At 50.0% G+C, this 13,384-nt stretch overlaps 1 protein-coding gene across 1 annotated transcript; it reads left to right on the plus strand.

The window, feature by feature from the left end:
* Positions 1-3,709: 3,709 nt before the first annotated feature.
* RND1 (Rho family GTPase 1) lies at positions 3,710-10,325 on the plus strand. Its single transcript, XM_032645696.1, has 5 exons — positions 3,710-3,934; positions 4,710-4,797; positions 7,423-7,532; positions 8,406-8,540; positions 9,222-10,325. Exons 1-5 carry the CDS (start codon positions 3,815-3,817, stop codon positions 9,465-9,467), a joined length of 699 nt encoding a protein of 232 aa, XP_032501587.1. The 5' UTR covers positions 3,710-3,814; the 3' UTR covers positions 9,468-10,325.
* Positions 10,326-13,384: the final 3,059 nt, after the last annotated feature.

Genomic DNA, 13,384 nt, shown 5'->3' on the forward strand with positions numbered 1-13,384 from the left:
GCAGCAATGAAGACCCAATGCAGCCAAAAATAAATAAATAAATGAATGAATTAAAAAACAACAACAACAAGTTAAGGAGATTCCATAAAGAAGATTTGGAATTATAAACTTAGTTTTAAAAAAGTAACAGCTTTATCAAGATATAATTCACATACCATACAATTCACCAACTTAAACTGTACAATTCAGTGGTTTTGAGTATATTCACAGAGTTGTACAATCATCACTACAATCAAATTTAGAAGTTTCATCACCCCAAAAAGAAACCCTGTACCCATTAGCAGTACTCTCCATTCCCCCAGCCCCCAAAGCCCCAGGCAACCACTCATCTACTTTCTGTTTCTTTGTTCTGGACATTTCATACAAATGAAATCATATAATATGCGGCCTTTTGTGACTAGCTCCTTTCACCTTAGGATAACACTTTCAAGTATAACCTTGTTTAAGATTCTTCTGGTCTTGGTGGGAAAGAACAATCTTATAAATTTATTACTCTGGCTTTGGATTTTCAAATAAAGACTCTCGGAAGAGGTTTGAACAAACTTGGGGGAGGGAGTCTAACTGCAAAAAAAAAAAAAAAAAAAAGGCTAAAAAACCCTTCTTTAGTCCAAAGCCCTCACATTACCTACAAGGAAACAGGGGCCCAGAGAGAGAAGAGACTCCCACACACACACAGCTTGTTAAGGGCAGAGCTGGTCCAACATCCAGACCAGCTGAATTTTGGCTCCATCCTTTTTTCATGTTGCCACGCTGCCTTCTGAACACACACACACACACACACACACACACCACCACAACTCATAAACTTGTGACCCACAAAATACCTTTGGAGACACATCTTGAGAATCAGCCATGATGGGGGCTGCTCCATCTCACGGCTCAGGTTTTCTGCTGCTCTTCCCTGAAATGCAGCCACTCAGGGAAGGAGCAGTGTTAGCACCAGCTCCCAGAATTTCTATCTCAGTGGACCTTATGAATGGCAAACTTATTAGAAGCCAGAGGAAGCTGTTTGCAGGTCAAGAACAGTTTTTACTTATTTGAATGTTTATTTGAAGTGGCTTGGGCGGGGGTATGTGTAGGCGCAGGCTGGTAGAGAACATGGGGGAGAGAGAGGGCTAAAGCCTTTGGGGCTGCCATTGGAGGGAACCCAGTTAAGGGTTAAGAGGCTGTATGGGAACCCCACTGATGCCTCCAGAACTGAGTCCAGATGAGACTGAGGGAGGAAGACACCAGGAAAAAGGCTGAGGGAGGGGACTCCAGGCCGAGGCAGACTGTGATCTTACAGCTGTTCCTGGAACGCTCCCAAACCATATTTATGGGCAACTCAGAGAAGCTGTCAGCCTGCTGGAAAAGGGCAAGAAGAGGACAAATTCTATAGGCAGAACATTACCTGAGGGCTGAGGATGAGGCCTGGGGAATGGTAGGGGGAAGAAACTTCCAGAGAGCCTGCCTGGGAAAGGAGGGTAACCAGCCAATGGTAGCAACTGGATAACTGTCCTTCTACCCTGGAGGTTCCCTGAGGTGATTCCTGATCCCTGGAAGGGGAGCCTTAGGAGATGGGCAGAGGACACTGCAGGACTTAGCCTCAGAGCCCTTAGCCAAGCAACTTCGACTTGGATGCCATAGGCTTTGATGGGAGGCACACTGGCTAGGCTACATTCTCAAAATACTCTCCATTCTCCTGTCTATCGAGGGCATTGCAATCTTACCCTTAGAGATCTGTCCCTTTGGGTCCAGGGAAGATTTTTAAATTAATTAATTAATTTATGGCCGCATTGGGTCTTGGTTGCTGCGTGTGGGCTTTCCCTAGTTGCGGCTAGCGGGGGCTACTCTTCCAAGGTGTGTGGGCTTCTCATTGCGGTGGCTTCTCTTGTTGTGGAGCATGGGCTCTAGAGGCGTGGGCTTCAGTAGTTGCAGCACGCAGGCTCAATAGTTGCAGCACGTGGGCCCTAGAGCACAGGCTCAGAAGTTGTGGCACAAGGCTTAGTTGCTCCACGCATGTAGGATCTTCCCGGATCAGAGCTTGAACCCATGTCCCCTGCCTTGGCAGGCAGATTCTTAACTACTGTGCCACCAGGGAAGTCCCCAGGGAAGACTTTTTTTTTTTTTTTTTTTTGCGGTACGCCGGCCTCTCACTGTTGTGGCCTCTCCCGTTGCGGAGCACAGGCTCCAGACGCGCAGGCCCAGCGGCCATGGCTCACGGGCCCAGCCGCTCTGCGGCATGTGGGATCTTCCCGGACAGGGGCACGAACCCGCGTCCCCTGCATCGGCAGGCGGACTCTCAACCACTGCGCCACCAGGGAAGCTCCCCAGGGAAGACTTTTAAACATCCTTCGTAACAGGGAAAATACCCCTGGGTGGGGCAGCAATGATGGTGAATTAGAGTAAAGCTCAGATGGAACAGGACCCCGGCTGTGCTCCAGAGGCACTGGGCTTGATGAGGTGAAGGGACCTAGAGAAGTCTGGAGTGCTCTCACTTTTGTCCAAGGTCAGTCTTACTTCAATCCCTTATCCCCAGGAGGCCTCATCTGGGCTGTCTTTGTTCCTGAATAATCAGTGGGTTATTCAGGCTGCGGATGTACATCCCATGGGTCTGTCTAGCAGAGAGGCAGTAAGATGAAGGCCCTGAGGGCTGAGGGCTGGCAGGCAGTTACGTAGCTCATCTCAACCTCATCTTGCCCTCCAGCTTCCTAACCCCAAAGTCCCAGTCCCAGTCTTCCATTCTGGACTTTAACCAGGTGACACACGCAGTACCTCAGCGTCAGTAGGTGTCACCCTGAAACTGGACCTGTGCCTGATTCATCCAGGAAGCTGAACCCAAGCAGCAGAACAAACACTCCTAAAGCAGCTCCTGCCAGGCCTGGAGTGAGAGGTTGTCTGGCGGAACAGACAGCGACTTTGTTTTCTACTCCTTGCTCCCATCCCCACTTGCCAGACTCCCTCATTCCTTTCTCTCTGCCCATCTGTGGGTCAGGAGCTCTGTGGGTTTTTTCCAGATGATGCAAGAAAGTTTCTTAACTTATTTATTTTTGGATGAAGGTGATTTCTGAGAAAGAGACGGGAGTTGAAAGGGGTCCAGCAGGAGCTGATAAAGGGGTCCAGCAGGAGCTTCTGTGGGAACTGGTTTGGGTGGGGATTAGATAGAACAGAGGGGTCAGAAATTTCTGGGACCGCCCCTTCCCCAAGGGGTGTCACCTGTCTACAATTTAGGCAAGTCCTGTTCTTCTCCTGGGACAAGTCCAGCTTGACCTCACTATCCACATTCTTAGCTAGTTTTTTTTTTTTAACATCTTTATTGGGGTATAATTGCTTTACAATGATGTGTTAGTTTCTGCTTTATAACAAAGTGAATCAGTTATACATATACATATGTTCCCATATCTCTTCCCTCTTGCGCCTGCTAGTTTGTTTTTGACACTAATTGGTGGCCACACAAGACCATTAAATTTTGCTTCATTCCCCCTCCTACTCCCAACCCCAATACAAATGCAAAACAACGTGGGAATCCCCTTTCAGAGGAAGCAAAGGTGCAGCTTTAAGAGAAAGGGAAAGAGCTTTAAGAGAAAGAGAAAGTGGGCTCTGACTCAGAACCTCCTGCCATTGGCTGCTGGAGGGGATCCCACCTCAGGGATTGGCTGTGGCAGAGTCCGCCCCCTCTTGTGATTGGCTCAGCCAGGGTGATATAAGGCGGCTGTGCCGGCCTCTTTTTCAGTTGGAGAGACACAGGGAATCGGGCTGGGTCGTGTGCTGAGACGCACCTGGCGCAACGTTATCCTCTCTGAATCCGAGTCCAGGTCCCGCGGAGGCTGCAGCAATGAAGGAGAGACGGGCCCCCCAGCCAATCGTGGCCAGATGTAAGCTCGTTCTGGTGGGGGATGTGCAGTGTGGGAAGACAGCTATGTTACAGGTGTTGGCGAAAGACTGCTATCCCGAGGTGAGTTGCTCGCCCGACGGCTGGCCAGCTTTCCTCCTTGCCCGCATGCCTGCTGGGGGTAGATTCCCACCCGCCCAGGGGAGCTGTCTCACCCCGCCCCACCCCTCCCCATCCTCAGCCGCTTTCTGGCTGGAGGACCGCCCTGCCTTAGCTTCCCCTGAGACCTGTTCCACTTCTTGCCGCCCCGAAGGCTCCTCCTCACCTCTTCACCCATAGGTCCCCCCATCAAATCCCCTCCTACCTCCCTTCATCCTGGAGTCTGCTCTTGGGAGAGGGAACTGGAAGCATTTGAGAGTCTGGGGTTTTTTCTTGACGTAATACCTGTCCGTCCCTTCACCCATCCTCAAAGGTTCTATGCGCTTGTCCCCAGGCAGGCTTCTGCTGCTCCTTTCTGCTGCCCTGCTGGTCCAAGGGGCTTGTGGGGAAAAGATAAAGCGCTAGAATTGGCTTGTGGCTGTGACATTGGAAGACAGACAAATCTGGGGACAAGAGGAATCTTTGTGTGTGTCTCCCTGACCATCTAGGATATGGGGGGCTTGTCCTTGGCAGGCAGTCATTCACATTTCTTACTCTGATGGAGCAAACTGTCTGTGCCTCTACACTCCCCTCCCTCTGTCCCATGTGGTCCCTCCTGCCCCAGGTATCCCCTCCTCTCCTTATCTCCTGACACTTTAGTGTCTCACTAGGATGAGCGGCTTCTTGTGTAGCCAGCACTAACTGGAGGGTTACAAGGGTAGGGACGCCCAGGGTGTGAATAGTTCCTCTCTTTTCACAGACGTATGTGCCCACTGTGTTTGAGAATTACACAGCCTGCTTGGAGACAGAGGAACAGAGAGTGGAGCTCAGTCTCTGGGACACCTCAGGTAAGACTGCTGGCCCCAAGTCCCCGCCTTCCCACCCCTACTGGTCTGCTGCAGCTGCTGTCGTTTAGAAATTGTTTCCCTCTTTGATGGGGAGAAGGAGTTTGGTGCTTGCTGGAAACTGAAAGAAGGGGACCTGAAGATTCTTTGGTTGGGGTTGTGGGGAGAGTTTGGCCAACTCAGTTGGCTGGTCCAGGGGTTCAGAGTGGATAAACCCCAGAAGCTACTCACTTCTCTGGGTCTGGCTCCATCCTTCAGAGGGCTGAGATGGTGAGGTGGATGGACCCCGGAAGACTACTGGAGGAGGCAGTTAGGGCTTCTCCATTTCCACTCCCTGCCACCCAGCACACACACACACAGGCTTTACTGCCCCAGAGCAAAGCCAAAGAAGAGGCCGGAGGCAGTGCTGCTGGAGGCCGTTGTGGGTGAGGCAAGGAGACAAGCCTGCTTTGGGGGAAATATTGCTCCTGACTCAGTTTTCTCTCCTGCATTCCATCTCAGGCCACTGCTGCCTGCTTGCCTGCCGCAGCTCAGCCCCACTGTCATACCTCTGCGGCTGAGGGATGAAGCGATGCATCGTCAGTGTTTTGGAGGGTGGGGGCTTAATACGGGGCATGGTCACGTTGTACATAGTTGGGGGGGGCTGTTGGCTCTGACTGGGCTGAGGTAGAAGATGCTCTGTCTTTCTGGATCGTAGAAAGCAATATGTTTCAAGCCTCTCATCCCTAAACCTTCAGTGCTAGTCTATCCATTGCTTTGATTCCGACCTCTTCATTATCTCTTTAGCCCAGCCCTTTTTATAATAGACTGAGCTCAGAGTCATAATTAAGGACTAAAAGCCAGGAATAGGAGAAAGAAAATAAAATCCACCTCTCTCCAAAAAATGCATATTCAGGCTGAGTTTAAGAGGAACTATAAATCACTAGGGGTTTCCTGTTACATATAAAGATGCCATCCTACTCCTCCAAAGAGCTGTTATTCCCAGCATCCAATTTTGAGGTCCCGAAAGATTGGAGGTAGGGGATGGGTAAACAGAAAATGAGACTTCCTTTTGCTCCCCACTCCCCGAAACAAAACAGAAATCCCTCAACCTCAACGGAGGTATGCTTTCCTCCGTTGCAGTTCCAGGGGCTGGGAGGCAGGATTCTGGTTATCCTGGACTGCGCTGTGCTGGCTGGATTGGACTGGAATGCAGCTTGGCTGCATGATGTATGGTTTTTCGTCTGCTGTACTCTGCCCACCTCTCAATCTTCCCAGAATCTTACTGCAGCTCATCTCTTTTCGCTACCACCACCCCAAAGAGCCCCTCCTTCTCCTCCCACAGTCAGAATGCAGCCCTTGAATCCCAGTCCAGATAATGGAAAGTCAGCAATTCCCTGTGTCGCATCCCCCCAACCCGTCCCCCACCCCCCGAGTTCTGAAAGGATGCAGGCTATCAGTCATCCTCAAACTCCCTCTTTCAAATGAAGTGCCCACGAGGGAGAAGGAGAAGCAGGGGTGTGTGGGATGGGGCTTCCCAGCACTGGGGCCAGGGTTGAACCTGTTCCCATTATTCACTTGCTGGTCTTAGGAGAGGGGGATCGCTTGGAGCCAGAATGGAGGCCTCCTCCCCTCCCCCTTCCCCAGTGCTGCAGCGCTCCCTTTGCTCAGTGATGCTGTGATAAGACCCCATCTCAGAGAGGGATGGGGACCAATTGCTGAAGGAGCAAGCAGCTATCCCAACTCCCCTTTACTCCTTTTTTTTTTTTTTTTAACAACTAACCCGCCCCCCCACCCACCGCCTCAGCTTGGATTCCCCCCAGTTTCCATGGCAATTGCAGTTCAGGGAGAGGGGCTGCTTGCTATTCTGAGCACGGATTGTCTGGGTTCCAAATCTGCTACTCTTCCTTCCCCAGGGTGGAGGGGGCAGGTTCAACCCCTAGCATTCTCCCGTATTGGACCACCTGAGTCTGCATTGCCTACTCCCCTCCCAGTGAAGGACCCTTATTCAAACCTCTAAATCCCAGCTATTGGTGCTGCTGTCTCTGAGAACGCCTCCCTGAGATCTTGGGATAGGGGCTACAGCTTTCCTTTTGCCCTTTACAGCGTAAGCTGATTTGGGTGGGAGGAGTGGGACACTGAATTCTTGAGGCTCTCCCTCCCCTGCCAGCCTCCTAGAGTTCTGACCCCACGGCAAAGAAGCAGGGCAGCCACTTATGTAACAGGCAGATTTGTTCCTTCACTGGGGAGACCCTAGAGCAGAGGTTGGGCAGCAGGCAGACTCTAGAAAAGAGACCTTAAACAAGGTCTGGTCTCTCTGTAGGGGTGGGAGCAGCTTCCCCTGGGACTCAGAAAACTGGTGGACCTTCAACTAAGCCCACTGTAGGAGATCCAGACAGGGCCAAATTATACTCCACCTCCCTTTTATTTTGCCCCCTTTCCCTTTTTTAGGACTAAGGAAGATGATATTCTTGTACCGCAGAAGGCGGTCAGGTCCCAAGCTTCGCACTGGAGCACATTCCCCTGGGGCATGGGTGGGGCCATCTCACCTAAGGGACCAAGCATGGTATTCCCAGGGCTCTTTTGGTTTAGGCCTGTAGGGAGGGAGAATGCCATGGCTCACCATCAGCTCTCTCTCCTCTCTACCAGGATCTCCCTACTATGACAATGTCCGTCCACTCTGCTATAGCGACTCAGATGCAGTATTACTATGCTTTGATATCAGCCGTCCAGAGACAGTGGACAGTGCACTCAAGAAGGTAAGGCTGGATAAACTCTGCTATCTCTAGCTCAGCCTGAGAACAAAAAGGAATCTTGGGGACCTTGTCATCTAATCCCCTCTTGTGTAACAGGAAGAAACTGAGGCCAGGGAAGGCAGAGATTTGCCTGAGGCCACATTAGCTACAGCTCCAGGACTAGAACCCAGATCTCCAGTCCCCTCTGCATCCTGCCTCTGCCCCTCTCCTGCACTGCTCTGTCAGAGGCCCAGCAAGGGAGGGAAGTGTTGAGACTCAGGAAGTGAGGGATTGAGAGTAGAGAACCGTCTGGTGATATGGTTTGAGGGTCGGGGACGGGGCCTTTTGGTGGCAGCTTTCATTGACCTTGATCCCAGGCCTTCTGGACTGGGCAAGCCAGGCAGGCCTGAGCTGAACTGCTGGTAGGAAATGCCTTGGTCCGAGTAGCAAGGTCTGCCCATACTGAGGAGTCCCAGGAAAGCTTGTGGAACCAGCCTAGTTTCCCAGAAGACTCTGGGATTATTTCCTTCCCTTGGAAAGAGACCGGTTGGCTTCTTCTTGGCTTTCTGGACTTGTGAAGCCCTTTGGGTTGAGGGGGCAGACCCATGCCCCATATGCTTGGCAGAGAGTGGGAGATTTGCCTCTGTGCTCTCTCTGGTGACTGGGCTGTTGAATTTGGGGACAGACGCTTGGGACAGCATTCCTGTGGCCCCAAAGCCCTCATGGGCAGGAAGATGATGTAGTTAGTGCAGTGGTGGTGCTGTGACTCAGAGGGAGGGCTGAGCTGGTGGTATACTGGATGGTGTGTGTGATGTTGCCAACTGGGTTTCTCCGGGTGTCCGTCAGCCACTGACTCTCCTTCCTTCCTCCTTCCCATCTTCTTGCACGGCTCTTCAGTGGAGGACGGAAATCCTCGATTATTGTCCCAGCACCCGCGTCTTGCTTATTGGCTGTAAGACAGACCTGCGAACAGACCTGAGCACTCTGATGGAGCTGTCCCACCAGAAGCAGGCACCCATCTCTTACGAGCAGGTGTGTGTGTGTGGTGTGGCGGGGGGCCCTCGTGTGTGTTGGGGGCTGAGTTGGGGAAGGCTACAGGAGAGGGCTTGAAATATGGCCCCTGCTTACACTCACTCACTACGGCAAGAGAGAATTGGTGTTCTGTGGGGCCATCTGTAATCAGGAAACTAGTCACCTGGATAGAGGTGCTGGGTACCAGTTTACCCAGATTCATGCTATAGTTTGGCAGGTGAGCCATTCCTGTGTGTGCCGCCTGCATTAGAATCACTAGAGGTGCTTTTTAGAATTCCTGACTCCTTATCTATAGAGTCACTCTGGGAGAAAAGTATGGGGATTGCATTTTAAATTAAGTCCCTGGATAACTTCTTATGCACATGGGAGTGTAGGGATCGTTTCTTTTAAACCAGTGTTTCACATTACAACCATCTCGGGAGCTCTTGAAAATCCTAACGCCTCGGCATACCCCCAGAAATTCTGATTTACTTGTTCTGGCATCAGTATGGTTTAAAAAGTGTGCCAGGTGACTTAAGGTGCAGTCAGGCTTCACCTTCAGAAGATAATCAGCAGAGGGTGGTGGTGGGAGACTGGCAGTTGGGTCCATCGGAGCAGCCCTGGGCAGGACCACTAACCTTAGAAGGCAGTGTTTCAGAGCCATTTTGGGTCACTGCATTGATGACCTCACTCCTCCCGCAGGGCTGTGCAATAGCCAAGCAGCTGGGTGCAGAAATCTACCTGGAAGGCTCGGCTTTCACCTCAGAAAAGAGTATCCACAGCATCTTCCGGACGGCGTCCACGGTGTGTCTGAACAAGGCCAGCCCAGTGCCCCCGAAGAGCCCTGTCCGAAGCCTCTCCAAGCGACTGCTCCACCTCCCCAGTCGTTCCGAACTCATCTCTTCCACCTTCAAGAAGGAAAAGGCCAAAAGCTGTTCCATTATGTGAAGTTGGGGTTGGAGAAGGGAGACAACCTCCCACTTCCCCCCTTGGGTTGCAGAGGCATGGGGAGAGGGAGGAGGAGACAATTTAGGACACTGGACGTGAGGTTTTCAGATGGCCACGGTGAGGGCTTGGAAGGAGACAGGGATGGGACAAGGAAAGAGCCAGGCCCAGCTTGAGGACCTGACACTGCGAAAGAACCATCACACCCCAAGCCAGGCACTAGGTGGTGGAGGGGCCGGCTGCCCCAGTGCCCTCCGCTCCAGAGGCAGGAAAGGTGTGGGGCTTTGGGGGGGCATGCTGGCCTCATGGCTTTGGTTGGGGGCCTACAGGAGCCTCACCTTCAGCATCATGCCTCTTCCACACAGCGTTTCCATGCAGGCCAGGGGATGGGAGGGGTCCCTGAGCCCTTCCCTTCCCCTCCGAGGAGGCCACAGAGGAATGGAGAGTGGGGAAGCCAAGAGGCAGCTCCTCTGGGAGCTGAGCCCAGGTGCTTCGTAACTGGTAACTGAAATCAGAAGAGCAGGAGCTGGTCAGAACCAATGAGAAGGAAACCTCATCTTTGCATAGCCCATGCCTCATGGAGAGGTGACATCATACATTCACATGCTTCTCACCTAAGTCCCCAGGGTCCAAGGGAGAAGCCCCAGACCCCCTTCTCTTGCAGCATGGGGGTGGTGGTGCTGCAGGACGCAGGGCTGGGTGGGGGTCACCAGACTTTTTCTGCCCTTAGGGCAGTATAGCTGGCATTTGTTTTATAGACTCTTGTCTTTGGAACCGGGGGGAGGGGGGAGTGTTTCAGTCTGTTATATGTTCTGTGTTTAAAGAAGAAAACCTATTTATTACTGAACAATATAGTACATATAAAGAAGTTGGCTCCGTATTCTTAGTTCCTGTCTCTGTTCCCTTTGGTCTTCGATAATGAGGAAAAGCTGTCTTGAGGTCCTTTCTGTGGGTTGCAGAGTGGCTGCCTCCACTGTTCCCTGGCACTTGCAACAAGGATCTCCTCCCTCTGCCCCACCCCCTGCCTCATCCCCTTCCCCACCCAAGTCCTGCTAAGCCAATGAAGATCTCCTTAGCCCTAGAGCAGGGTTTCTCAACCTCAGAACAAATGACATTTTGGACTAGATAATGCTTTGTTGTGGAGGCTGTCTTGTGCATTGGAGGATGTAACAGCATCCCTGGCCTCTACCAGCTAGGTGTCAGTAACACCCCTAAGTTGTCACAACCAAAAATGTCTCCAGATATTGCTAAATGTCCCTCAGTGCAAAATCACTCGTGGTTGAGAACCATTGCCCTGTGGAGAGTCTAGAGGAGAGAGACAAGGTTCAGTGGAATCGTCAGAAGGAGATCCAAGCTGCTGAGATCCCAACCCCTGCAGAAGATAGACAGACTGAAGCCAAGGCTGGGAGGTTCCAAGGGTTCTGGTCTCCTCTGAGTTCAAGGCGAGGTGATGCCTTCTGCTTTCTGCAACTTCCAAGTCCATGGCCTGTTGATGGCAGCTCAGGGGCCTTAACATCCCTTCTCTTCAGCTGCTTACAGCTCTTTTTTCCAACTTTCATAGTGTACTGGAAATAGTTACTGTGTATTGAGTACTTACTATGTCCTCAGTATTGTGCTGAGTGCTTTACCTACATTATCACATTTTTTTCAATTTAGTATTTTAAAAAAATTTTATTGAAGTATAGTTGATTTACGATGTGTTAATTTCTACTGTACAGCAAAGTAATTTAGTTATACCTATACATATATATATATATTCTTTTTCATATTCTCGTCCTAAACTGCCAATCCCAAATTCCCGATCCTCTCTACATTATCACATTTAACCTCATAAATGAAAATAGCTAACATTTGTTAAATGTTTACTATGGGTCAGGGCTGCTTATAAGTTCTTTATATGTTACTTATTCCTGTGATAACGCTATGGGGTACTACTGACGTCATTCTACAGACAGGGAAACTGAGGTTCAGAGAGATTAATGTGCCTCAGGTCACACAGCTAGAAAGTGATAGAACCTGGATACAAATCCAGGCAACCTGGCTCCAGAACATGCACTTTTTTTTTAAAGTTTAACCATTTAATTTTTTTTTCACTTTTTAAAAATTGAATGAGTCTTCACATTCTATAGTGCTTTACAATTTTCAAAAGTTTCACACACATGATTTCATATAATCCCATAATAACTCTCTTTTCCCCCTACCCCTATATTGCCCCTTCCCTCTCCCCACTGGTAACCACTAGTTTGTTCTCTACAGAACATGCACTTTTTACTGCTCTGCTATCCTAGCCTGTGTGGCAAATGGTATAATTATCCCTCTTTTATAAAAGAAGAAATGGAAAAGCCAGAGATTCCACATAACTTGTACAAGATCATACTCTGGTTAAGTAGTAGAGTCGGGATTCAAACCCAGTCTCAATGTTAACTGTAATTCCATGGGTCCCTTACTGCGAGACATGTGGTACCTAACTAGGAGACTCTCTCCCTATGGTCCTTACTAGAATGTAGTCCCTCTGTCTCCATCTCCAAAGATGCATATTTGTGAAAGAACTAGCAGGGTAGGAAAAACCATGCAAGTATCATTGAAGCTCAACGTCTTACATGTGCCGTGAGAGAGGTGTGCACCAGTACTAGGGGAACTCTGCCGCTCTGAACTTGGACAAGCTTCATCAACTTTCTGGGTCTCAATTTACTGATCTTTAAAGATGATTGAGAATGGTAGCCTGGAAATGGGGAAAGAGTATCTACTCTGAAATTAAATGAACTTGGAGTTGAATACTGGCTCCATTCTTTTGGCTATGTGGACTTAGAATCTTTCTGGGCCACAATCTCCTTATCAGTAAAATGGAGATAATGCCCATCTTACACTATTAGAAGAACAAGTAAAGTTAGGGCTTCCCAGGTGAGGCACTGGTTGAGAATCCGCCTGCCAATGCAGGGGACACGGGTTTGAGCCCTGGTCCAGGAAGATTCCACATGCCGTGGAGCAAATAAGCCCATGCGCCACAACTACTGAAGCCCATGCGCCTAGAGCCCGTGAGCCACAACTACTGAGCCTGCGTGCCACAACTACTGAAGCCCGTGTGCCTAGAGCCCGGGCTCCACAACAAGAGAAGCCACCGCAGTAAGAAGCCCGCGCACCGCAACGAAGAGTAGCCCCCACTCGCCACAACTAGAGAGAAGCCCGCGTGCAGCAAGGAAGACCCAACGCAGCCAAAAATAGAAATAAATTAATTTTTTAAAAAAAGTAATGTAAGTTAAGTGTCCAGCACAGAGTTGGGTACTAGGAGGTATCAGTACTTATTAAATACAACTGCAGCTCTACACCTTTGGTCTGATTGTTAGCTCCATTCTGTGAGTGGATAGCCCTCCGGTGTTCACTGGGTGAATTACACCCAACAGACCTTAGACAACTTTTCCATTCTCTCTGTGAGGTCCAAGTTGGGCAGCTCAAAGGCTGCAGAGTTCTAAGAGCAGAAATGTGCCTATCCCAGGGTTATTTTGGGCCTTTATGCTTGAGGCTCAGAGCTTTAGGATTATCTGGGCCTATCCTAGGCTCTGCTTCAGTAGAACTGAACACATTCAGAGAGAAAAACCAGAACTAAAGCTATGTGGGATTGAAACCAAAAAGCTGGTGATGGGAAAAAGGGAAGGAAAGAGGCATTAGTTACTTCCTGGTATCTATCTAAACCGTCCTAGAAGTTGCCAGAGTTTTTGTTTTTGTTTGGGAGGAAGAGGGGTAGAATTATGAGCCATATGACCAAAGAGAAACAAAGTGAAAGTACAATTTCGGGGGAAAAAAATCTCATTGGAGGACTGAAAAGAGGGAATTAGGAGAAAGAAAGAACAAAAAAGTATTAAGATAACCCAAACAACTGGCCAGATTCCAAACAGCCAAAGAGTGAAGAAGGCAAGTCCTAT

The sequence above is a fragment of the Phocoena sinus genome, chromosome 10 (genome assembly GCF_008692025.1).
Source record: "Phocoena sinus isolate mPhoSin1 chromosome 10, mPhoSin1.pri, whole genome shotgun sequence".
Classification (NCBI taxonomy): domain Eukaryota; kingdom Metazoa; phylum Chordata; class Mammalia; order Artiodactyla; family Phocoenidae; genus Phocoena; species Phocoena sinus.

Coding starts and splice junctions, on each gene's coding strand:
- RND1 (XM_032645696.1), top strand. CDS start 3,815: ATGAAGGAGAGACGGGCCCCCCAGCCAATCGTGGCCAGATGTAAGCTC. Junction 3,935..4,709: donor CGAAAGACTGCTATCCCGAG/GTGAGTTGCTCG, acceptor CTCTTTTCACAG/ACGTATGTGCCCACTGTGTT. Junction 8,541..9,221: donor CACCCATCTCTTACGAGCAG/GTGTGTGTGTGT, acceptor CTCCTCCCGCAG/GGCTGTGCAATAGCCAAGCA.